The sequence below is a fragment of the Cricetulus griseus genome, chromosome 7, assembly GCF_003668045.3.
Source record: "Cricetulus griseus strain 17A/GY chromosome 7, alternate assembly CriGri-PICRH-1.0, whole genome shotgun sequence".
Classification (NCBI taxonomy): domain Eukaryota; kingdom Metazoa; phylum Chordata; class Mammalia; order Rodentia; family Cricetidae; genus Cricetulus; species Cricetulus griseus.
The window spans coordinates 106,773,718-106,798,175 of NC_048600.1; the positions used below are offsets into that span (position 1 = coordinate 106,773,718).

The 24,458-nt window shown below is 39.7% G+C and overlaps 1 protein-coding gene across 1 annotated transcript; it reads right to left on the bottom strand.

Annotated features, from left to right (window-relative positions):
- Positions 1 to 1,988: 1,988 nt before the first annotated feature.
- Positions 1,989 to 24,450, bottom strand: Utp18 (UTP18 small subunit processome component). The gene is made up of 14 exons (XM_027424315.2): positions 24,006 to 24,450; positions 22,385 to 22,497; positions 20,266 to 20,364; positions 18,216 to 18,286; positions 16,185 to 16,273; positions 13,540 to 13,665; positions 13,265 to 13,439; positions 12,786 to 12,886; positions 12,138 to 12,228; positions 11,340 to 11,463; positions 8,713 to 8,887; positions 4,219 to 4,361; positions 2,997 to 3,037; positions 1,989 to 2,251 (listed from the first exon to the last, which is right to left on the bottom strand). The coding sequence occupies exons 1-13, from the start codon at positions 24,387 to 24,389 to the stop codon at positions 3,013 to 3,015; spliced, it is 1,716 nt and encodes a 571-aa protein (XP_027280116.1). The 5' UTR covers positions 24,390 to 24,450; the 3' UTR covers positions 1,989 to 2,251; positions 2,997 to 3,012.
- Between the last annotated feature and the right edge of the window lie 8 nt (positions 24,451 to 24,458).

Genomic DNA, 24,458 nt, shown 5'->3' on the forward strand with positions numbered 1-24,458 from the left:
GATCACATGCCTTTAATCCCAGCAGTAGGGAGGTGGAGATAGAAGTGATATGGCTGGGCAGAGAAAGGGAATAAGAGGAGGAGACAGGAACTGAGAGATTTTTGCCTCAGGCAGGATTCATGGAGACAGGACAGCCATTTCAGCTGGGTAGAAGTAAGATCTACTGGCTTAGCTGCTTTGCTTCTCTGATCTTCAGCTTGAACCCCCATATCTGTCTGAATCTTTTATTTATTGTGCCACATGTCTTTTAAATTGAATACAAATATTTATCACAGAAGGCATGAAATCAATCCAAGAACAATCCAGAAAACAAAATGCACTTGAGGTTAAAAGGCCTTCTGCCGGCAAGCAGATCTCTGTGAGTTCAAGATCAGCCTGGTCTACAAGAGCTAGTTCCAAGACTAGCTCTTGTAGACATAGCATCCAAAGCCACAGAAAAACCCTGCCTCGAAAAAACCCAAAAAGGCATTCTTCCTTTTTTTCTGGATCCTCTCTCACGTTCATTCCTTTAACTGTGTTCCAACACCTTCATTCCAAGGCTTGAAGACTACTGTGGACGAGGGGCAACTGTAGAGGCAGTGAAAACTACAAGAAACCATGTCTTCTGGATGCAGCAGGACAGCTACATGTTAGGAACTCATAGTAGTTATGATAGCATGCACACCACTTGTTAAAGCTCAAGCCACAAATACCAACATGGAGAGGAGGTAGGCACCAAATCCTACTCCTAGAGGTGCTATCTGCAATTGAAAGCTACTGGGAGAGGAAGAATCCATTTTATTAAAAATGTAGCCCCTGATAAGTCAAACACACTACAGTGAAAGGAGACACATCCAAAACTACATGGGCAGCACAAATTGAACTTGATGGGTTTTGTTTTTGAAGAAAAGGAGGACACAAAGTTAGGTGGGTAAGGAAGAGGGATGCATCTGGGTGGACTGAAAGGAGGTAAACTTGATCAAAACATGTGCAAAGTTATTAAAAACAAGTAATAAAATTTTTATTTTAATAATAAAGTTTGGCCTAGGATTAGGACAGAATTTCTAATAACTCCTGGAACAGTCCTAAATATACTTTTACCACTTTCTATATTTATATAAAACAGTATTCTCATCAGTAATTGCAAAATCAAAATATCAACCCTGATAAAGTGAAATGTACTGTCTTTCAGTTATAAAATATTCATCCAAGAATAATTCCTTTTGGGGGATGGGAGGGGAGACCTGGTTTTTCTGTTTAATAGTCCTAGCTGTCCTGGAACTCTTTGTAGATAGACCATGCTGGCCTCAAACTCAAAGAGATCTGTGTGTCTCTACCCCCCAAGTGCTGGGTTAAAAATGTCTGCATGGCTCAAGAATTAATTTTTTTTTTAAGACAGGATTTCTCTGTGTAGCTTTGGAGGCAGTCCTGGAACATACTCTGTAAACCATGCTGGCCTCAAACTCAGAGATCCGCCTACCTCTGCCTTCCAAATACTGGGATTAAAGGTATGTGCTACCACCACCCAGCTAAGAAATAATTCTTTATATAAAAATAAACACACATTCATCTCTTTAGTATACAAACTTGCTTTTACCCTTAATAAGTGGTAAAACTGTAAGTATACCAAATGATTGTTTTTAAAATAAATGTATGATTTACTACCAGTAAATGCTTGCATAGAGATTTTATATAATTTTATATACCTATATACATAGGGTTGCATAAAATTTCTTGAGTAAAGAATTCGTGCTGGAGCCACGTATGGTAGTGTATGGTAGTGTATGCCTTTAATCTCAGCTTCTAAGTGGCCAAGACAGGAGGATCGCTGTGAGCTCACAGCCAGCCTGGTCTACATAGCAAGTTACTGTAGGACAGCCAGCACTACAGAGAGACCCTGCATCAAATAAAATGAACAAAATAATAGGTGAATTGGGCAGTTTTTAAAGCCTTGTTCTGAAACCTGGACATTATCTATTCATGGGGGGATATATAAATGAAAACACCTGCCTATATTATTTTTTATTACTGACAGATGTTCCCAATTTCTCACATTCAGTTTTTAAAGGAAATGCATGCAAGTTACATATGTGTGTGTGCATACGCAGAGATTAGAAAGAATCATGTACATTTATTTTCAAACAAAAGTTACCATACATTTATCAAGACACTGCTACTAACTAAAGCACAGGTTCCATAAGTCATTATCTATATATTATCCTACACATTTGAAAATTTCTGGGAAGATGTACTGAAATGGGTTCAATTGAATCTGAAAAAGAAGAGAAAAAAAAAATTACACCGCTGATTTATAACCATTCACCACAAGCAACCTGTACTGCCATTATTATTGTTGAGAGGCAAGATAACTGTAGTGCATTCTTTTTCTTTACATGCTCAAACTTCTATCTTTAAAAATCCTTTTCTCTAATTAAATCTTATCTGTAGTCTCTTCAACATTCATAATTATAAGAAGGCAAGCAGTCAGCTGTAGTAAAAAGATTAATTGTAAAGCTCAATGTCAGGACCACTACATCAGGTCTAAGATGTAGTCATATAGGAAACATACTTTGTTTTAAATACTGGCCAGCAAAAATCTATTATCTAGTCATTTTTGAGCTCTCTGCAATAAGGCAAGCCACTTAGTAATCACCCAAGTCAGAGAATTTAAGTTCACACAAGCTGTAGTTGCGATTCTTCTGTGAGAAGTTTATTCTGTTTTGTGGGTTACATGCTCAGTAACTACAGTTTTGATGACAATTACTGAATGCAATATTAGAAATGTGACCTCCATAGAGGAGGCAGGACATTGTGATTGGGGATTAGTAATTTCCAAGGAAGACTCAGGTCATTTGGCCAGCTCCTGATCTATCTGCACCCAACTCCCCTAATATAAAGGATATAAAGCTGACCTAGGAGCAGAGAAACAGAGCTAAGTCAATATGGTACCTCTACCAAATAATACCAGTGGTACAACCCTAAAACCCATGTATTTATTTTCAAGAGCATTTTCTTACTTCAAGAAAAACATCTTTAGAAGTCTGAGTAATGGTGTAACCTGAAAAACAAAAGATAATTTTTAATTACCCACAGAATAATTAAATCTATCATAGAGCAACACTCAGAAAGATGGGAGTGGGGATGATGGGGAGGATTCCAGTCATTCTCAACAAGCAGATGTGTTTAGATCCTTACATACATAAACTGCTATGATGGCTCCAGAGGACTGACAAAATACCTCATCAGCCACAGTAAAAGTGTTGTGAATCCAAATCACTAGCACAGCCACGACAGTTTCATTCTAGAGCACAATGTGAAAAATGCCACGGCTTCTGAGGCTTAAAGAACCATTCAGTTCTAAAACAAACAAAAACCTCTCAAAGAGCTACTCTTCTTAGTAAAATCTGTACTTGATCCCAAACTAATCTGAAATGAGACTGATAAAATTACCCTGGTATAATTCATTTTCCTTTCAAAGGAGGTAGCAGTTTAACCCACAGTCACTATATTCTCATTTCACAACTATTTTTAAAGCCAATTTCTGTTCCTTTTTTCCTTCAACCTGCAGCATTCCCAGGAGCATTCACACACAAATGTAGGGTTCTGTGCAACACACAGTACCAACAAAAGGGAAAGGGATTATCACATCAGGGCAGTTTCCCACTGGAAGTTTCAGTTCTCCCTAAAGATACACTGCCAACCTGTATATTTTAGCACTGATGCAAATTAATTTTGTTTCTATTTTAAAGACAAGTATGTTGGTATAAAAAAAAAAAAAGCTGGATAGATGACATAACTTTTTGCTATCTTGTGGCTCACACCCTTATTTATAGCTTAGAGCTCCAAGGAAAGAAACAGTGAAGTAAATAGTGATTTCAAATCAGCAAAGTCTATCTCAAACTACCAAGGAAGTGGCAGTATTATTAAAATGGCTATTTTCCCTTGATTTGGCATTCTAAAAACAACAAAGCTTTCTGGGGAAAAATAATAATCATTATAAAAGCTACAAACCACACACACACTATTTTTATTCCTTGAGCAAATTTTTCTGCTAGTTACACATTTATGGGAGTAAAAAAATGCAGTTAGATAATGAGGATGGGTCAGGCTGGACATGCTATAATTAAAGAACTAATAAACTCATTACATAATTGTAGAACTGTGATTACATATTATTCTCTCCACATTTTCAAAAGCAATTTATCATGTATCTGATCTTTAAACATAAATATTACCTACCTATACAACAGGGCCTTGCCCTGCTCATTCCCCAAGGCGAAGTATCCACTTCTGGGAGAAAAATCCATGGTTTGAACACGAGAAACAGTACTCTTTTTAAAAACTGGAAAGTTAGAAAATACTGTACAGGAAGGAAGATGAACCTGCAGGAAATTATAAAAAGCCTTAAATTACAAAAACTAAGAACTATCTTAAATTTCCACTTCCTTCTATCCTGATATAAAATACAGGTCACTTTGACTGTGGCATACATGGAGGCACTGTTCCATAAATGGAGCCAAGTAGTCCCGACCTAAATCTGTGTGTGTCTGTGTCACACATGCTCACATAATGAGTGTGAGCAGTCTGCATGGAGGTCAGATGACAACCCCAGTGTCAGTGTCAGTCATTGCCTTCTACCTTGCTTGAGACGGTCTCTTACCCCACAGATTCCCCTATATCTACTTCCCATCTCACAGTGAGTCTGCAATGAGCTCTGGGGGTTTGAATTCAGGTCTTCACACTTGAATGGCAAAGACTTTACTCACCAAGTCATCTCTAACTTTTTTCTTTTTTTCTTTTATTTAGAAACAATTACTTTACATATCAACCCCCCTTCCCTCTCCCTCCCATCCTCCCATTCCCCCTACCATCCCCCCCACAACCTGCTCCCCAAGGATAGTGAGAGGCCTTCCATGGAGGATCATCAAAGTCTGTCACATCATTTGGGGAAGGGGCTAAAATAGTATCCCTCCATAGGGAATGGGCTCCTGAAGTCCTTTTATGCACTAGGGTTAAATGCTGGTTCCACTGTTAAGAGGTCCCACAGACTTCCCAGGCCTCCTAATTGGCACCCACATTCTGAGGGTTTGGTTCGGTCCAATGCTGGTTGCCCAGCATTACGACTGGGGTCCGTGTGCTCTCACTAAGTCAGGTCAGTTGATTCTGTAGGTTTCTCCAGAGGACTTTACCCACTGAGTGGTCTCTAACTTTTTCATTATTGGGAAATTTTAATTTTGGGGGAGGTTTTGTTTTGTTTTGCTTTTTCAAATTTGACAGTACTCTACATTTTCTGTTTTATGGTCATTGGGATCTGTCAGTGGTCTTTAATCCATTTTAAGTATTTCTACATTTTCCATTTTGGTTTAACTATTACATCAGCTAAGTTTCTCCTCTCAGTGGTACTACATAGATTCTAAGTCCTCAAGAATAGGTGTTCAATAAAATTCCTAAACAAAACTGGGAAGAGACGCCCAAAGCAGATGCACACACAGCAACACAGAAGCATGAACATGAAAAAGGACAGCAGTTGAAAAACTGACAGTTCCCCATTGTTCTTCAACTCAAGGTACCAAAACAGGAAAGATGTCTGAAAAAGACATCGGAAGCTTACTAAGCAAAGTAGAGGAGAGAGGATGCCTTTAACAACAGCAGTACTAAGAAGACAGAAGCAAGCAGATCTCCTTGAGTTTGAAGTCAGCCTGGTGTACTTCAAACCAGGCCAGCCAGGGGATACATGGTGAGATCCTGTCTCAAAAAAGAAAAAAAAAAAAAGTAAAGTATCACCAACAGATATGACCAAATATTAGGAGTGGAAGAAAAGGCTGACAAAACACTATACTCAAACATCTTTTATAGAGAAAAGTACAACAATAACACTGAAGAACTCAGATACAGGGGCTGGAGAGTTGGCTTAGCTGTAAAAAGTATTGTCTGCTCTTGCAGAGGACCTAATTTCAGTTCCAAGCACCAACATGGTGGCTTACAACTATCAGTAACTCTAGTTCCAGGGGACTGATACCCCCTTCTGACCCTCATGAACAGCAAGCATGCATATGGAACATACATGCAGACAAAACATTCATACACATAATTTTTTTTTTAAAAAAATTCAGACATGAGCCAAGTACACGACTTTAATCCCAGGCACTTGGGAAATAGAGACAGGCAGAGGCAGGTGGATCTCTATGAGTTTGGCCTACAAATTGAGTTCCAGGCCAGTCAGGGATACAGAGAAAGTTTATCTGGAAAAACAAAACAAACAAAGAATTCAAATATGATCAAGAGGGCAAACCTAAAACCCCAGGCAGGGAGAAGCCAAGGATAAAACTCAGAACAAAGAATCTATCCAACAGACATGAGGCAGAAAGAGTAGCAGGGAAGAAAGGGTTCCCTGTAGGGAACCGAGACCAAAGAAGGTAATGGCATTGTGATTAGGATCAAAATATATAAATGCAGGTAGGCAGCAATGATCTGAAGGAACACTACAGAGGAAGAAAAAAGCCTCAAACTTAAGAACACAGCTGTACAAAAGTCCGGGAAGGAATCCATCTATCACATTCAACACAGAAAGTCAGCAATTGAGGGAAAAAAACAAAGAACAATCCAAACCAAGTAACAACTCATAGGAATTAGATAAGTGGTTCTGAGAATCATCTAACAGGACAATCTTACCTGCAAATTCTATTATACCACACAGATGATAGTGACACTGCTCTACAACTAGGGGTATTCAACCTTTTGACATTGCATCATGCCACTGCCATCTACAAAGTGTTGGGCCTCACAGGTAGCTATCATCCTGCAGGCATAGCTACCCAGAGTACATGGGCCATATGTGGCCCAGGATAGCTACCTGCATATCCACCCAGGCAGGAACTTAGCCTCTTCTTCACCCTGTCAAATAAGCCCTGTACAGCTGTATTACAAAGAGTATAGAATCTAAGCAAGGCAATGGTGGTGCATACCTGTAATCCATGCATTGGAGAAGTGGAGGCAAATTCAAGACTAGCCTGTGCTATATGCAACCTTGCCTCAACAAAACAAAATGAGCATAAAATCCGAAATTATAATTCTGCCCTTTAGTAACTATAAATAAACAAAACAAAACAAAAACCCTAAATCCTCTGAAGAGCTGTTATCAACATAAAATAGTTATGAAGAGTTCTATGTAAGTCTTCGTAAGATACATATTATTATCTAATATATGTAAGCTCTTTGTTGAGGAAGCAAGATAAAAATTAGCCTTTGTTAAATACAAACCACCAGTGTACATATAACAGTAGCCGAACACAATATTGCTACTCAAAGTTGGATAGCATCTGTATACCTGAGTCTAAAAGCAAACTATTGTTAAATGAAGGAATTGGTTGAGGAGTACGAAACTTCCATAAAACAGTGACATTTAAACTGAACTCTAAGGTTGAAGCAAAAAGAGTTAACGTGGTCCCAAGGCCAGTATTCTCAGGAAGACTTACAGAGTGGTCTTTGGATGATGCCTGGGTAAACAGTACTCTACTTTCTTTTTCTTTTTTTTAAGATTTATTTATTTATTGTATATACAGTGTTCTGCCTACATGTATGTCTGCATGCCAAAAGGCAACAGACATCATTATAGATGGTTGTGAGCCACCATGCAGTTGCTGGGAATTAGCAGCCCGTGCTCTTAAACTCTGAGCCATCTCTCCAGCCCCAGTACTCTACTTTCTGTGAGTGATAAGGATAGTAGACTTGGCCTGGATAGCCCAAATCAGTTACGTAAATGAAGTGATTTATGCATAATACCTGGGCACTGAGTCTCTAATGAGCCTCATAGGTAGAAAATACTTGATGTGCACATTCATACCTCATGACTGGAGGTTTTACATGTATCCTGTGCAACTCTATTGGGAAGGAGCTCCCAGGCTGCTCCATGCTTGTGTAGCTATTCCCTTTGCTGATTGTGCTTAGTATCCTATGGGTATAATAAATCTTAGCCATAATACAGACAAATACTGGATCCTGTGCCTTCCCATTAAATCATCAAAACTGAGGGTAGCCTAAGGCATTCTTAACACAGGTATTCATAATCCCTATCTAGCTATTTGAATTGTAGCACCTTTACTTACGTCAACTCAACATACTTTCAAAAATCTAAGAACTGCCTCCACTCCACTGTACCTACAGGATTTTAGAAAATAACTAAAGAAACTGTAGATAAATGAGGTGCTTTCCTTAAATATGCTCCTTAATTTATGTAATACAATAAATCTCTGAAAATGAGGACCATAACTAGAAATGCTGACAGTGCAGAATTTCCAATAAAACACACAATATGCAAAATCTGGTGCCTAATAAGCAATAATGCAACAACCAAACCCAAAAGCTCCCAACTAATAATTTCTACATAATACAACATAACTGAGATGACTTAACTTTTTATTTGGCATTTTGTTGCTGTTGTTTCTGGCTTTTTAAAACAGGGTTTTCATGCATACCAGTCCAGCTTTCAACTCTCTACATAGCAAAGGATGAGTTTGATTATGGGCATGGGTCACCACCCCGGATTTGTTTTGGTGCTGGGGATTGAACTCAGGCCTCATGTACTCCAGGCAAGCACTCTACCAACTAAACCACACCTCCAATCTAGAAATCACTTTTTAAAATAATCTAATACTACTTTCTTGTTATCATTCACTGTTTCAACATGAAATTTTAAATTATCAAGATAAAGGGGAAGGGGAAAAAAGTTATTACCAATCTGACAGCTTCTTTCATTTTTCTTGAAGCCACTGCCAATATTTCTGTAGTGGGATTGAATGCCAAGGAAGTAACACCAGTGACCAGGTTCATTATAGCTTTTATTGGCTTTGGGTTTGTTTGTTGGAGGCAAGAATCTTGACTGTATATGTTTACCACTCCACTCTTAGAACTGCAAAAAGAAAAGGAAATAAAACAGATTTAAAACGAACTGGTATTTATGGAAAACAAACTGCAAAGAGCCCAATGACTGAAGAGTTCAAGTCAAGACAAAAGACATTCTCATCGCAGCTTCAGTCTGGCTGAGCTCTTAACTCTGGCAGCTTTTTAACTGTAGGTCTAGCTACAACTTTGAAGAAAGTACAGAATCTCTATTTTACTTTCTACCAATAAAGAATGTATCAAATGTCCACTCTATTCCTGGTACTACTTGAGTGCTTGAGATGCAACGCAAACCACAGTGCTTACTGCCTAACTTCCAGTACTACTACATTTTGTTTGATAGTACTGGGGATTAGCCTTAAGGCCTCACCTCACATACATGCTGAGCAAGTGTATCTCCAGCCCTTTGCCCCACCCTCTACCCCTCACCCCACCCCCCGCCCAGTATAGGGTCTCACCATGTTGCCAGGCTGGCCTAGAAGTTTTGACTCTCTCCAGCTTCAGCTACCTGAGTTTCTACCTGGGATTAAAACTAGCACCAGCAGGCCTGGACACTGCCTAATACTCTATTATGTGAAAGATAACTGACATTGCCCACTGATAGCTGCCGCTTTTCTTTTTATAGTAAATACCACCATTCCCTTCTGCCATTTCTAGTTCTTCATTTTTCAAATCCATTTGTGGGAACTACAAAACTAGAGAACAAAGGCAGTAAAATCAGACACCTTAATTTGGCTTTCCTGGGAATAGTCATTCTTTCATAGTCAAAATTTATGGTTATCCATTCAGATTTTACATTAATGTTCCCAACAAAGAATTATATCCAATGCTCTTAAAAGGTAAATTTTAAGTGTCTACACTTATAATCAATCTTTCACAGATGAGTACTTTAAGCTAAGCATGGCAGTTCATGCCTATGATTCTAGCAATCAGGAGGCTCAGAAAGAAAGACTACCATAAGTCCAAGGCCACCCTGGGCTACTTAATACTTGGGGGTGGGGGGGGAGTCTAAGACAGGGTTTCTCTGTGTAACAGCTCTGGCTGTCCTAGAACTTGCTTTGTAGACCAGGTTGGCCTCAAACTCAGAGAGATCCATGTGGTAATATATTGTTTATGATTTAATAAAGCTTGCCTGGGGGGGGGGCTGGAGAGATGGCTCAGAGGTTAAGAGCACTGACTGCTCTTCCAAAGGTCCCGAGTTCAATTCCTAGCAACCACATGGTGGCTCACAACCATCCGTTAGGAGATTTGGTGCCCTCTTCTGGTGTACAGATATACAGGGAAGCAGAATGTTGTATACTAAATAAAATCTTTAAAAAAAAAAAAAAAAAAGAAGGATATTTAAAAATAAACAAATAAATAAAGCTTGCCTAGGGATGATAAACAATATGTCACCACAGATCTGCCATATCTGACTCCTAGGTACTGGGATTAAAGGCATATGCCACCACCACCCTTAACTTCCCACTCCAGGGAATACCTAACTGTAATTTCTTTATAACTCAATTGTATTTGGTCTAAGGTCAAACAGACATCTTGAACTACCAAAATTAATGATAATAAGATCTTGTAAGTTAGGTTAAACTACCACTAATTATGCAATTCCTCTTTCTTCCACCTACATACATTTAAGATCAATAGAAAGATAAAGCCATCATTTCCCAAGTATAAACCATTTTCTCCATTAATAACCTAATAACATGTTTTATGAAATATTAAGTGCCTATGATGGTTTGAATAAGAATAACCCCCACCGGTTTATATATTTGAATGCTTAGTCATCAGGGAGAGGCACTACTTGAGAAGGATAAGAAGATATGGCCTTGTTAGAGGAAGTGTATCACTGGGGGTGGGCTTTTTGGTTTCAAAAGCCCAAGTCTGGACCAATGGGTCTCCCTTGGGATCCAATACAGAACTCTTCAGCTACTTCTCCAGCACCAAGTATGCCTGCATGCCACCACGCTGATAACAGACTAAATTTCTGAAACTATAAGCAAGTTCCAATTTAATGCTCTCATTTTATAAGAGTTGCTGTGGTCATGATATCTCTTCACAGCAAAACAACAGTGGCTAAGACATCTACTATACTAACAAATGGCATTTCCAAAGAATATGTTTTTGACTACTTCTAGCTATAGAACTTAAGAGATTTAAATACAAAGTTGAATCACTGTACCTCCTCAATGGCAAGAAGCTAAATACACCAAAATAAATCTTACCATGAACAAATGAGTATTCTAAACTTGGGAAAATATACAAAGATTAAGGTAGTACAGTTTCGTCTCCACTGAAAAGCCAACAAACTTCCATTATTAATAAATGATGCATCAAGACAATTTTATAAAACAAAAGGCTCAGCTGGGTTTAATGATTTCATATTTCTAAGTTGTCAATAAAGTCATGTACCATCTAGGGTATTTAACTCCTAAACAAATTAGCACGATATGATTCTCTTCACTCACCCACAAGCCACATACTGCCCATTCTTTGACGTAGCAATGCTTAATCCATACAAACTGCCTTCATCAAAAAATCTGTTAATGCACTTCCTTGAATTCACATCCCACACATAAACTTCTCCATTCCCTGAAAGTAAAAGTCAAAGAAGGGTTCAGTTAATCTTGCTTTAAAACTAAGAACATTTCAAATATATACAAAAGTTCATCAGTGATTCAAAGAAACATTATCCTTAGGTTTAAAGTTAAACCAAAAAAAAAAACAAAAACAAAAGAAAAGCCCCACACATTTCAGTTGAACTATATCCCACACCAAAATAAATTATTGGAACAAGTGTATGAAAAGTAAAAATACCAATAAGCATTAAGGTACCTAACTCCCAAAACTGATCAATACGTTTTCTTGTTCCTACAGTACCTTCTCATCCTATTATACCTATAATATTATCTCATTCACCTCATAGATAGCTCCTCACTCCCTCTCATCCCTTCCTCTTCTACAGATACTGTTCCAAGGTTTGCCCTTCTATGTACAACCTTATGCTCCCTAAGAGAATTCAGTGAAACTCTTGTTTTAACTATCTCCTTGAAAATTGTCACATTGGAGTAAGGGTACACATAGCAAGCATGCTAACATTGTGTATGAGATGGTTAACACCCTGCATTGTTATCAGTTCTTAACTGACCTGACAAATGACAGAAAATAAGTACTAAATATATCTGATTTTCTTATTAAAACAGTAAGTAGGAAACCAAGTAGGTTTCTTTTTATAAAATTGAAAACATAAATACATCCAAACTTACCAGAAGACGTATATATCCGCTTACTATCGGAAGAGAATGTGGATGCTGAAATTCTTCCATTAATCTTCATGCTACCAATCAGTTCTTTGGTCTAAGAGTAATTATTTACTAGATGTTAGAAGGCTGTTATCTATCTTCCAGAAAGTATTTGACTCTAATTTTCTAGGTTATAGTTTATTTTATATGTATAGCTGTTTTGTCTGCATGGATGGCTGTGCACATTTCCACCTGCTGCTCACGGAAGCCAGAAGAGGGCAACAAATCTTCTGGAATTAGAGTTATAGAAGATTGCAAACCAACATGTGGGTACTGGGAACAGAACCTAGGTGCTCTGCAAGAACAGCTAGTGCTCTAAGCCATCTCTCCAGCCCTGACTCTATTTTTCTCATTGTCAAAAGTTTTCCCCCAACTATCTACAACTCCCAAAGTTCTACTTGAGGTATAGATTCAAAAACACATTGAGTGCAATGGATCTCTATGAGTTGGAGGCCAGCCAAAGCTATATAGCAAAACCCAGTCTCAAAAAAATTACAAAAAACAATTACAAAAAAAATTACAAAAAACAAAAAGAACACATTGAGTTCAAGACTGTTGTTAACCCCTAGAATTAATACCTAGTGGAAGAACAAGAAGCAACAAATGTTTCACCTTCATTGATAGCAAATGAGAAAACCCAGCAATGCCACTTATGAGCAAGAAGGATCCATCTGGGGAGACTTCAAATCGCTTCACTATTTTCTCTTTCAAACCTAAGAAGATGAAACAATAGATTTAATGACTTTTAAGAAGTCTACCTTCTAATTAACAATTAAGTTCCTTTACCTTTTAAAATGTATACAAGCTACAAATTAAGCAAAACCCAGGCTCTGAATAAGTCCGATTGTAGGTAATATCAAAAAGAACCAAAATGTTCATTTCAAAACGGCTGGCAAACTTCATCTTTTTTTTAGCATTCAACAGCTCAGCTATGAACCAGAGAATGAGCTCTCCAAAAAGTAAACAAATCAGCTCATTTACCAAATGTAAGCAGTGATACTCTAAACAAAAGGACTACAAATATTGATAAATTCAGGTTGAGAGAAGGGGTAAAATAAGGATGATTGACTCTGTGTTAACACAAGTCTTACCTCTCACTTGATGTACAGGAGTTAACTTTCCAGCTAGCATATCATAGACATAAAGAACCTTGCTGCGAATACTTGTGGCTAAAAGCTCTTCTCCATTAGCACTGAAACAAGCCTTAAAGATTGGAAACTTTTCCAAATAGATGCTCTGGATTTTAGGGTTTGTTTTGCCATCAACCTGTAAGAAAGTATAAATGTTTTTCTTTGGTTATTTCCACAGACTCTGTAATCTGGTGGTGAATACTTTTCACTGCTGGACTTCATTTAGAAATTCATACCTGAAATAGTGAGATAGCATTATCTATCCCAGAGACCATCACCACCTGTGCACCAGGATGGAACTGCACTGATGAGATCCGAGCAGTGGTAGGCCGTTCAGCATTGGCAGGCCGGCAGTTCTTCATCTGTGAAAATACAAAGCTGGCATTTTATCAAGTCAATTGTCTTGGCATCACTTATAGTAGCAGTTCTCAACTTGTGAGTCGTGACTCCTTTGGGGCAAACAACCCTTTCACAAGGGTCGAATACCAGATATCCTCCATATGAGATATTTACATTACAATGCATAACAGTAGCAAAATTAGTTATAAAGTAGCAAGAAAATAATTTTGAGGTTGGGGAGTGGGGGTCACCACAACACAAAGAACTGAATTAAAGGTTTGCAGCATTAGGAAGGTTGAGAACCATTGTCTTAGAGAAAGAAGAAAAAACACTGCTGTTTATAATGCAGAACTGAACAGTAACCAGAGGACCATGGACCTGGCACCAGTTAATAAGTCACTTTACTACACAAGAATCCATCTGTACCTTTTGCTAAGTTCTGAACATGAAATGTTCTCCACAGGCTCATGCGTTGAAGACTAGATCTAAAGCAGATTATTGTAGAAGGGACTGGAAACTTTTGAGGAGAGGCCGAACTTCAGGGAAGGTCACTGAGGACTATCCCTGACACGATGCTTTTCCTTGACCCCTCTGGTACTCTCTTCTGCTCCCTGGAGACTATGAGGGAACCAGTTTAAATTTTCTATGCCTTCAACATGATGTACGACATTACCAAAGCCTAGCAAACAAACAGCAGACCATGGACTCAACCCTTGAGAGCCAGACGTGATGTGCACCTTTGATCCCAGCAGAAGTAGACAGATCACTGAGTTTGAGGCCAGCCTGATCTACAGAGGTAATTTTAGAACAGCAAAGGCTACAGAGAGCAACCCTGTTTTGAAAAACCAAAAAAAAAAAAAAAATCTGAAACCAAAGTTAATCTTTCTTCTTTCTACGCTGTTCTATGATATATTTTGTCACAGTAATCAACAGTCTGGTATACCTTTCTACAAGTGAAGCGTAAATTTACTAAGCACATTTTGAGTACTAGCATACAGAAATGTCTCAGAGACATATCAATTTTTGTTAAGAGACTGGCACTTGAGAAACTTTACTTAAAATGCCTGCTTTGATGTAAATGCAACAGACTCTATGTCACTGTCCACAAAGTCTACAGTCCATAAAGACTACTATGTTCCCCTGAAGACACAGGTGGCTAGTTTAAAATGATCGTGATCTCTTACAACACTTGAACTATTCTAGCTGTCTTTTATTTTCTAAGTTCACACACACAGACACTCTAAAACTTCATTTAGGAACAAAGTAAGTACTGCCTGTGTTCAGAATCACTGAAATTAAATTTTGATATTTTTTAAATGCAGCTTCATTCATTCCTCATTTTTAATGTGTATGTGAATGATGTGTGAGCATGGGCAGGTGTGCCACAGCACAAGTGTGGAGGTGAGAAGCACAGTAAGTGTCTTTACAGTAAAGTGCTTCAACTTCAAGGAGTAGAACCATGGCAAAGGAGGAAGAGCAAGCACCATTTTCGTCTAATTGTAACTTACCATACTATTACTATCACTGGCCCATCTCCATAAACAGCATTTTATAGAAAGGAAAATGTTTATTAGACAGGCTACTAACTTGACAGATACTTTGGGGAAGCACTTGGTTACTAGAATTAGTGAATCAGACATGGTGCAAGTAAACAAAGCACTGAAAGTAAGTATCTTCCCAAAATGCTATTTGGGAAGAAACAAGGGCAGTTGCCCACTAGCAGTGCCTAAGGAAGGCATAGACAAAAGAAAGCAAGGTACAGACAGGTTCAAAGGCAAGAAAAGGACCCAGTATATTTAAGAAACACAAAGGCCTGTGTGAGCCTGAGTAACAAATAAGATAAAGTCTGAAATGAAGCTAAGGATGTGGGTACAAGAAAGACCATGAAGGACACTGTAGACTATGACAGAAATACAGAGGGTTTAAAAACCAACTATAAAAGATATGACCTGAAACTATTTTTAAAAGCTCCCTCTAGGGGCTGGGGAAATGGCTCAGTGGTTAAGAGTATACAGTGCTCCTGCGGAGAATCCAAGTTCAGATCCAAGATCCAGCACCCATATCAAACAGCACATAGCCACCTGTAACCAGCGTCAATGATCGAATGCCCTCTTCTGGCAGGACTCCTTAGGTACCTGCATCCCATGCACATACCCTGACTTACACAGATAAATAAATAAAAGCTCCCTCTAGTATTACTATATTAAGAATAGTTCACGGAATGAGGTACAGTAGATGTAGAGAACCTGGTCATGTAACACTGAAGCAGGCTGACTGAGATGGCAGCAGCAGGAGATTGCTGCTGTCAATGGAGAGGAAAAGAAACCAAATAGGATCCCTAGAAGTACTGAAGTAGGACATATTTAAGTAGCTCTCCATCATTTCTGCAAAAGAAAAACCTAACAAATATTTAGTAAACAAATGAAATGACAACAAAAACACTAGACTCATATACAAGCAGTATCCATACTTGCACAACTTAGGAAGCAGGATGGATTTCACTAGTCAGTAACTCGATAGGTCCAATTTCAACAACTCTCACCTTCAAGATTCCTCTTGGAAGAGAAGCAGATGTGGATATGAAATTCCCAGTCCTTTGCAACAAATCATCTTCATCCTCTTCACTTTCATCTGAGTCAAATAAACCCACAAGGCTAATCTTTAGAATCAATCAGAAGGCCTTTTCTTAACCCAAACTTCTCAATTTCCAAATCCAACTCCCATCCTAGCTTTACAACCTCAACTGCTTTTTGAGATGAAAAATGATAAAATCAAAACAGTGAAAGAAAAAAAGGTGACACAGCACTATATATAGATAGAGATATATATCTCTATCTATATCTATATATAGTTAAAATTTGCTGGGAAGAAGACTCACACACAGATGGTTACTAAGATGAAAAGAGATCAAGTTTAAATAAAGAGAGCGTTTCATTTAAAAAGAGCAATTCATAATTATGGTAAAATTAGCAACAGGATAGACAGAGATATAGCTTAACACCAGACATGAAAAAGAAAGATCAGTGCCAGCCAACTGTGTATAAGCACCTCAATGAGGAATAACAAGATGGCTGAGTGGGTAAAGGCACATGCCACCAAGCCTAACAACCAGTTTGATGCCCAGGCCCCACATGGTAGAAAAGGAGAACTGGCTGCCACAAGTTCAGGGCCAGCATAAGCTATATGAGACTCTGCCCACCCCACCCCCCCAAAAAAAGAACCAGATGGGAATTCTAGAACTAAAAACACAGCAATTAAAATTTAGTCTCCAATGGATGTTTTTAACCAGTGTCCTAAAATTAGATGACAGATCTGAAAACATCCAGACTATAATACAGGAAAAAAACAGATGGCCTGAGTGGTTTTTTTTTTGTTTTTTTTTTTTTGGGGGGGGGGAATTCGAGGCAGGGTTTCTCTCTGGCTTTGGAGGCTACTGTGGAACTAGCTCTTATAGACCAGGCTGGTCTCGAACTCAAGATCGGCCTGCCTCTGCCTCCCGAGTGCTGGGATTAAAGGCATGCGCCACCACCACCCAGCAACATAATGTGAAAATGTTTTTCCCAGCACTGCAGTGGCGGGCAGATCTTTGAAAGCTCAAATACTGCTTGGTCTACATAACTCACTCAAGAGTTACCTGGCAAAATACTGTCTGAAGCATGCATGAGTATCATGTATCATTTCCAAGTGAAACCAATAAAAAAAGATATTAAGAGTTCTCTACATGTGAGGCTACATAACAGACTTTAAATGTTAATTCTAAGTTTTCTAACGGTGCACACAAATCAGAAATTGACAAAGCCATCCTTACTTAACAGTATCTAAACTCAGAGGGTCTAAACTAGAAAATATTTAATAACACAGGCTAATCTTATTAAAACTGCAGTTTTTATATTATCATCGGGGCTTAATCTGATATCTGCTCCACTGACAGACATCCCATTTCTGGGTGGACAGCTAGATTAGTTAACAGGTATCTTCAGAAGGGGCTCTGAATCAAGTATTACTCATTTTTCCTTAATCCTATGTCATAAAACAACACAGTCCTGTAAAGACAGACACAATCCATTCACCCTCTATTTTCCTTACAGTAAGTAAGATGCCACAGGCTGTCTATCCCTCATCTGCAAGGCTTAGATCAGCAGTGCTCTGGAGAACAGACTCAGTACCTACATATACGTAATAAGGCTAACTCAGGAATGACCCAAAGCTAAACATGAAACTCATTTGTTTTACAACTTTTACATGTTGCCTGAAGGTGATTCTGATGATACTTCTGATAATTCTGCACATAAAACAGTTCTACTGTGTAGAATTTCCCACTCCTGGCTTCAAAAGGCCAGTACTACAAAAGTTTCAAATTCTAAAATATTTCATGATACAAACTACAGATACTCAACCTGTATTCAATAAGCCTATGCTATAAAAACAGGACTCTCTCTCAGAAATCTCAGACTGCAAAGCCAACAAAAAGGAGGGAAGCTTATTTACATCACTTCATTTTTAAAAGCTTGGGAAAACCCCAATAAAAACAAAACAAGGGAAGGGATTTACTAGCTTAGACATCAACACTAACCATCTGAAGATTTTCTCCGCTTCCTCCCAGTCTCTGCCCAATCAGGTACTCCTCCCATTGCATGTTGGAATCTGAGAGAAAAACAAAAAAGTTGTGGTAACACTACTGAATGTTCAGATTCTACATAGATCTTGGCACCCTTTAGTGTATATACAGAATCTCTTCCAAAACTAGTATCTTTACTCACACTGAATGGTCCCAAGCTCTCTGTACTAGAAACTCAAGAACCTTTGCCCACTAAAACCAGCACTGTGTACCTCAATCCATATTTGTTGTTAAATTTACATTCAATCACATGGCATTTTGTTTGCTCTTATCAGTTTATCGCGTATTTTTGGAACTATATAGTTTATTTGTGATTGCAAACTAATACCATAATACAGAAATACATGAAGAACATGTCTGAAGGGATATGCCTGAAAAAAAAAAAAGACTAGAATATACCAAATTCCAAGAGGCTAAGGGAAGATGATATTAAGTTTGAAATACGCCAACATGACAAAGGGAATTAAGGTGCCATGTTAATCAACTTAGAAAATATCTGTCTCAGAATAAACGGGAAGAGGTAATACAGCAGTATAGTAACACTTACCTAGCAAGTCCTTTAGTTTCAATCCCCATAATGATTTTTATAAAACACTAACTAGGCCAGGCATGGTAGCACACACTAATCCCAGTGCTTGGGAGGCTGAGACAGGAATTGAAGGCCAGCCTAATCTATATAGAAAGCTCCAGAATATCCTGAACTACAGAGAGACCCTGTCTCAAAAAGCCAAAATGAAAAAAAAAAGCAGTAAAAAAATTTTTTAAACCTATTTAAAGCCGGGCATTGGTGGTGCATGCCTTTTATCCCAGCACTCGGCAGAGGCAGGTGGATCTCTGTGAGTTCGAGGCCAGCCTGGTCTCCAGAGCAAGTGCCAGGATAGGCCCCAAAGCTACACAGAGAAACCCTGTCTCGAAGAAGAAAAAAAAAAAAAACTATTTAAAATTTTATTATTAAAGTCCTAATATGCTCAATTCCAGCACCACACAAAAACAGATGTAGAGCCACAGACTTACAATCACATCACTTGGAAAATGGAGGCAGATGGATCAAAATGAGTTTGAGACCAGTAGGGGGCTGTAAGACTTGGCATGGGGGGAACCTTTGGGTTGTCTACCTCAAATAATAGTACTTGCCTCCAAGCCTAACAACCTTAGTTCAATCCCTGGAACCCATATGGTGGAAGAAGAGAACTAAGTCCAGAAAGTTGTTTGCTGACCTCACACACAATAAACAGTGATTTTTTTAAAAAAATAAAAAAGTAGTGAAGTATCATGTAAAAAAAGTAACAAAGGTAAGTATATTGGTTTAATTATTAATCAAGAGAAGTTAATGTTGACTGGTCAGCTACTAATTTCTTAGATATGACACTGTAAACATGCAAGAAAATCTCTTTAGTCTTATGGTGACATACACACCGAGAAATTCGGGTGTTAAGTGTCACATTATCAACATCTCACTCTCACACAGATCCTGAAAAATTCAAATACTCAAATAAATAAAGCCAACCGGTAAAGAGGTTTTTTGTTTGTTTGTTTTTTAATTTAGCCCAATTACAACGAGTGCTTACATTTTTGTAATTTTTCATATTCTGGTGAAAGGCAAGCATAGTGGTGCTTACCAGTAACTCCTGTACTCGGTAGGCTGAGGCAGGAGAACCTAGAGTCTCAAGGTTAGACTAAGCTACACAATGAGAGGCTTGTCTCAGGGGGGAAAAGGTTTGGACATACAAAGGAATAATCATGTTACCAGTATTATATTTAAGTATATATATTATAGTTACCAGACTATATTTAAGTGGTAGTTATTCAAGCTGCTATTTTCCACTTCAAATTATCTTCGTCTGTTGCATTCCCTGCCATAAATACTTAACATGAAGTCACTAAGCAAGTAATGCCTACTTTTTCATGATACATATGTGACTATCTAAAAAGCTGTTCCGAAGAGAAACAAATGGCTGTTTATGCACATCTTATCTTAGTAAATCACAGGAAAAAGGATACTTACTCCTCTTTAAGTCTCTTTTGAAGCTTATCTTTTGAAAGTTTACTTTCACTGGCATTTTTCATGATTTCTTTCCGAAACCGATTGTTCATCATGTCAACTCTATGAAGTACAGAACAAACATATTTTAAATGATTTGTAAAAAAGCCATCATAAAATGGTGCTGCCTTTGATATTCTAATAAAACATTCACTAGAACAAAGCAAAGTTAAAGATTGTAAGATGTGGAGTGTTTCATATATATGTTCTCCATTCCCCTTCCTGAGTCTCTCATACACTCTGGAGAGCTAATATTTAAGGAAACTCATCCTTAAGAATCTGGAGTAACACTTCAGGTCACCCTTCAAAATATCCCAGGCAAGTCAAATACACAAAAAGCAAACCACCAAAAACTGCCTGTATTTTATCGGCAAACAATAGTCTACTAAAGGACATTTTACTGTTAAAAAAAACAAAAAAAACAAAAATAGGGCTGGAGAGGGGCTGGAGAGATGGCTCAGAGGTTAAGAGCACCGACTGCTCTTCCAGAGGTCCTGAGTTCAATTCCCAGCAACCACATGGTGGCTCACAACCATCCGTTATGAGATCTGGTGCCCTCTTCTGGTGTGCAGATATACATGGAAGCAGAATGTTGTTTACATAATAAATAAATAAATAAATAAATAATAGGGCTGGAGAGATGACTCAGAGGTTAAGAGCACTGGCTATTCTTCCAGAGGTTCTGAGTTCAATTCCCAGCAACCACATGGGGGCTCACAGACATCTATAATGAGACATGGTGCCCTCTTCTGGGGTGCAGACTGAATACTGTATACATAATAAATAAATAAATAAATCTTAAAAAAATAAATAAATAAAAACAATGAATCGAAAGATTCAAAGATCTGACTACTGAAAATTTCTTTCGTAAGAAAGGTGAAGAAAACATTCGGTAAATGTGACAGGAAGGAATGGAGCTCAATAGCAAACTACACGTTTAGCATGCACAGACACTGGGTTCATCTCTAGCAAATCAAAGTTTGAAATTCTTATTAAGAAATCTGAAGCCGGGCGTTGGTGGCGCACGCCTTTAATCCCAGCACTTGGGAGGCAGAGACAGGTGGATCTCTGTGAGTTAGAGACCAGCCTGGTCTACAAGAGCTAGTTCCAGGGCAGCCTCCAAAGCCACAGAGAAACCCTGTCTCGGAAAACAAACAAACAAACAAACAAAAAACAAAGAAATCTGAGACACTAAGATCGCTAATAAAAACAACAGAGAATATATATAATATACATAACTAGTATCAATTTCCCTAACCACAATTTAAGAAAGCCTGCAAAATAACACTCACTGATCATAAAAAAGAAAACAAAAAACCTGAAACCCACACTTTACATGGGGAAGATAAACATTCATGCAATCTGACAGTATTTATCAGTAGCCCTATAATACATGTAGTCTCTGTTCAAATAATAATACCCCCAAAGAATCTTTAAGAAATCAATTAGAAACACAAAAGGTTTTTCATAAAGATGCTTACGTCAGCATTCTGAAATGAAAAATAGAAAAATTCATTTGTTCAATAAATTTTTGATTCATACAGGGACAACACAGCCATTTAAAACTGTTCATAAAGGTGTTTCTTCAAAAGTGAGGTGCCATGCTTCAAATATAACTTTTAGATAGAAAAGGTAAAACTGTTAAAGTAAGTATGTAGTATACACTCACATAATACAGTGTGCTAACTTTATGTCACGTCTTCACTGAGTTTCAGGCACTATGCTAAAAATTCTATATGCATCACTTAAATCTGAAGGGCCTTCTGCTACAGTCACTATTCTGACACTCATTTTACTTATGAAGAGGTAGAGATTCCAAACTTGTCCTGAGGTAGTCAGGAACCAAAGGCAAGCTAAGATCTAATGCCACTGATTACTTAAGCAGTCTATCCTGCACACAGACAAGGAAAGACAATTTAACAGCGCCTTTCTTTCAGACACAGAATTGTGAACCACCTTTTTCCTGCACTTCCATATGTTCAATTCTTCATGTAATCATACTTTCCAAGACAATGGCTTGTAAAAATCTACAAGTTAACTTTTAAAGTGTCGGGAGGGATTCTGAAAGGAATGGGTAACTTACATTTCCTCATCTTCATCATCTTCATCCACCCAAACTGGCTTCTTCTGAGAAGGAAGAGTGTCTTTGGCTTCATCTTCCACTTCAGAGTCATCGGAGCTTCCATGTAGGTGACCCTAAGGAGACACACCATCCTTCAGGCTACTGTGCTTTTCCTATGGGGTGGGGGCAGACACCCACACCTTAGACTTAGATGGCTTGTAGAATGCTTTGCTTTCCTGGTCTGTTGATGAAATAATGTAATGGAATACGACCATAGCACATGCTGAAGGAGAAGGCAGGAAATGAGATCAAAACCACCAGGAAGAGTGGGCAGGAGGAGCAGGATGGAACAGTCAAGGAGAGGCAAGCACACTGAAAGGAAAAGACCACAGTAGACCAGGGAAAAAGGTAAGTGGACAGGTAAAGAACAAACCTCTAAGCTTCAACTATTAAATAACCCAGGGCCATCTAGAATCCCACAAAACATAATCTGTCTCCTACCCTTATAAGGAGGGTCTCTTGTTCTGTGTGCTTGGTCTCAACCTCCTTAAAATTTCATGCAACATTCAAACCTAAACATACTCCACAAGAAAAAATAAAATCCCCTCGAAATGAACCGAGCTCTCCCCCAACCCACACCACAGTGCCCAAGAAGTCAATGACAGTATCCACCTGCACTACTGACGTAAGGTCTTTCAAAGCCCACCAAAGGATTCCTTTCTGTCACACAGCTCGGAAAGTAACTGTTCTCCACCTCCCAAAGGAGACTGCTACATCCTCTCACTGAAGCACCCACACAAAAGGTCAGCTTAATTTAGCAAATGCTGGCATTCTTACTGAGGCGTTTCAACAGCCCTAGCTAAATTTAATTCCCTTTCCCAAATGTTTTCATTTTCCTCTCCACCATCGTACTCCTTTACCTTGTTTTTCTACCGCTACTAACACAAGCTCCATGAGATCAGGGGTTTTATTGGCTTTCTCCATTGCTGTGTCTCCCTCCGGTACCTAGAACAATACCTGGGACGCTCTACCTTAGACGGGGGACCCGGTACAGAACGAAAATAACGACAGCGCAAAACTGTATCAATCACGAAGGATTTATAACTGCTACGAAGAACTAGCATCCAAAAAAAAAAAAAAAAACCGTTATAGTCGAATACACCGATCATTCTCAAAAAAGTTGGGCGTGTGTCTCACACGGAGAAATTATTAAAACGCAGCTCTACGCCTTCCGCCCACGCCATTGGCTCCATCCACGAAATGGACTCGCGACAGGTGAGCACACCGCTACCCCGGGGGGTGGGGGGGAGGTTCCAGCAGAGGGTTATCAGAACCCGAAGATGCCCAACTCTCCAGTTAGCAGGCAAACCTTCTGGCAATCAAGGCAGCAGCTGAGCGCCTGCTGGATGCCAAGGGCCGCGGCCCCTTTAGGGCGGAGAAAGACCGCGTCTCCGCCCTCGCCCGCTCGCGGCCCAGCGCCGGAGGCGGAGAGCGCAGCGGTGCCCCCTCGGCGCCCGCGGTCGGACGGTCCCTCCCACCTGAGCGCTCGCCGCCGCAGGTCCCCAGGCTCCGCCCCCGGGCCTCGCCTCCCGCCGCGCACCGGCGGCAGCGTGTGCCCGCTCCGCGAGCAGGCCTCCCTCACCCGCGAGCTCCGCAGCCGCCGCAGCAGCGCGTCCTCGTCGTCCTCGACGTCGCCGAAGACCAGCTGCTCCAGACAGCGCTCGGCGGCCGGCTTGTCGTCCTCGATCGTCAGGCGGTTGCGCTGCCGAAGCCGGCTCTCCTCCTCCGCCGCCGCCGCCGCTGCCGCCGCCGCCGTGACCGCGCTAGGGGCCGTCCTCTGCCCGGCCTGCGGTGTCCGTTGGGATGAACGAGCGGCCTTTCGGGGCGTGCCGCCGCTCCCGGGCCTGGCTTCCCTCCCCGGCATCGCGCCGGCTCTCCGGTCTGGTTTCGTCCGGCTCCTGCGTTCCGGCGGCATCCTCAGGTCTGAGGAGAAACGCAGACGTTCACGTGGAGCACCACTGCGCATGTGCCGGGGCGTCTCGCTCCCCGCCGCGGCCCAGCCCCGGGGAGCCGGAAGGAGCCTGCGCCGCCTCGC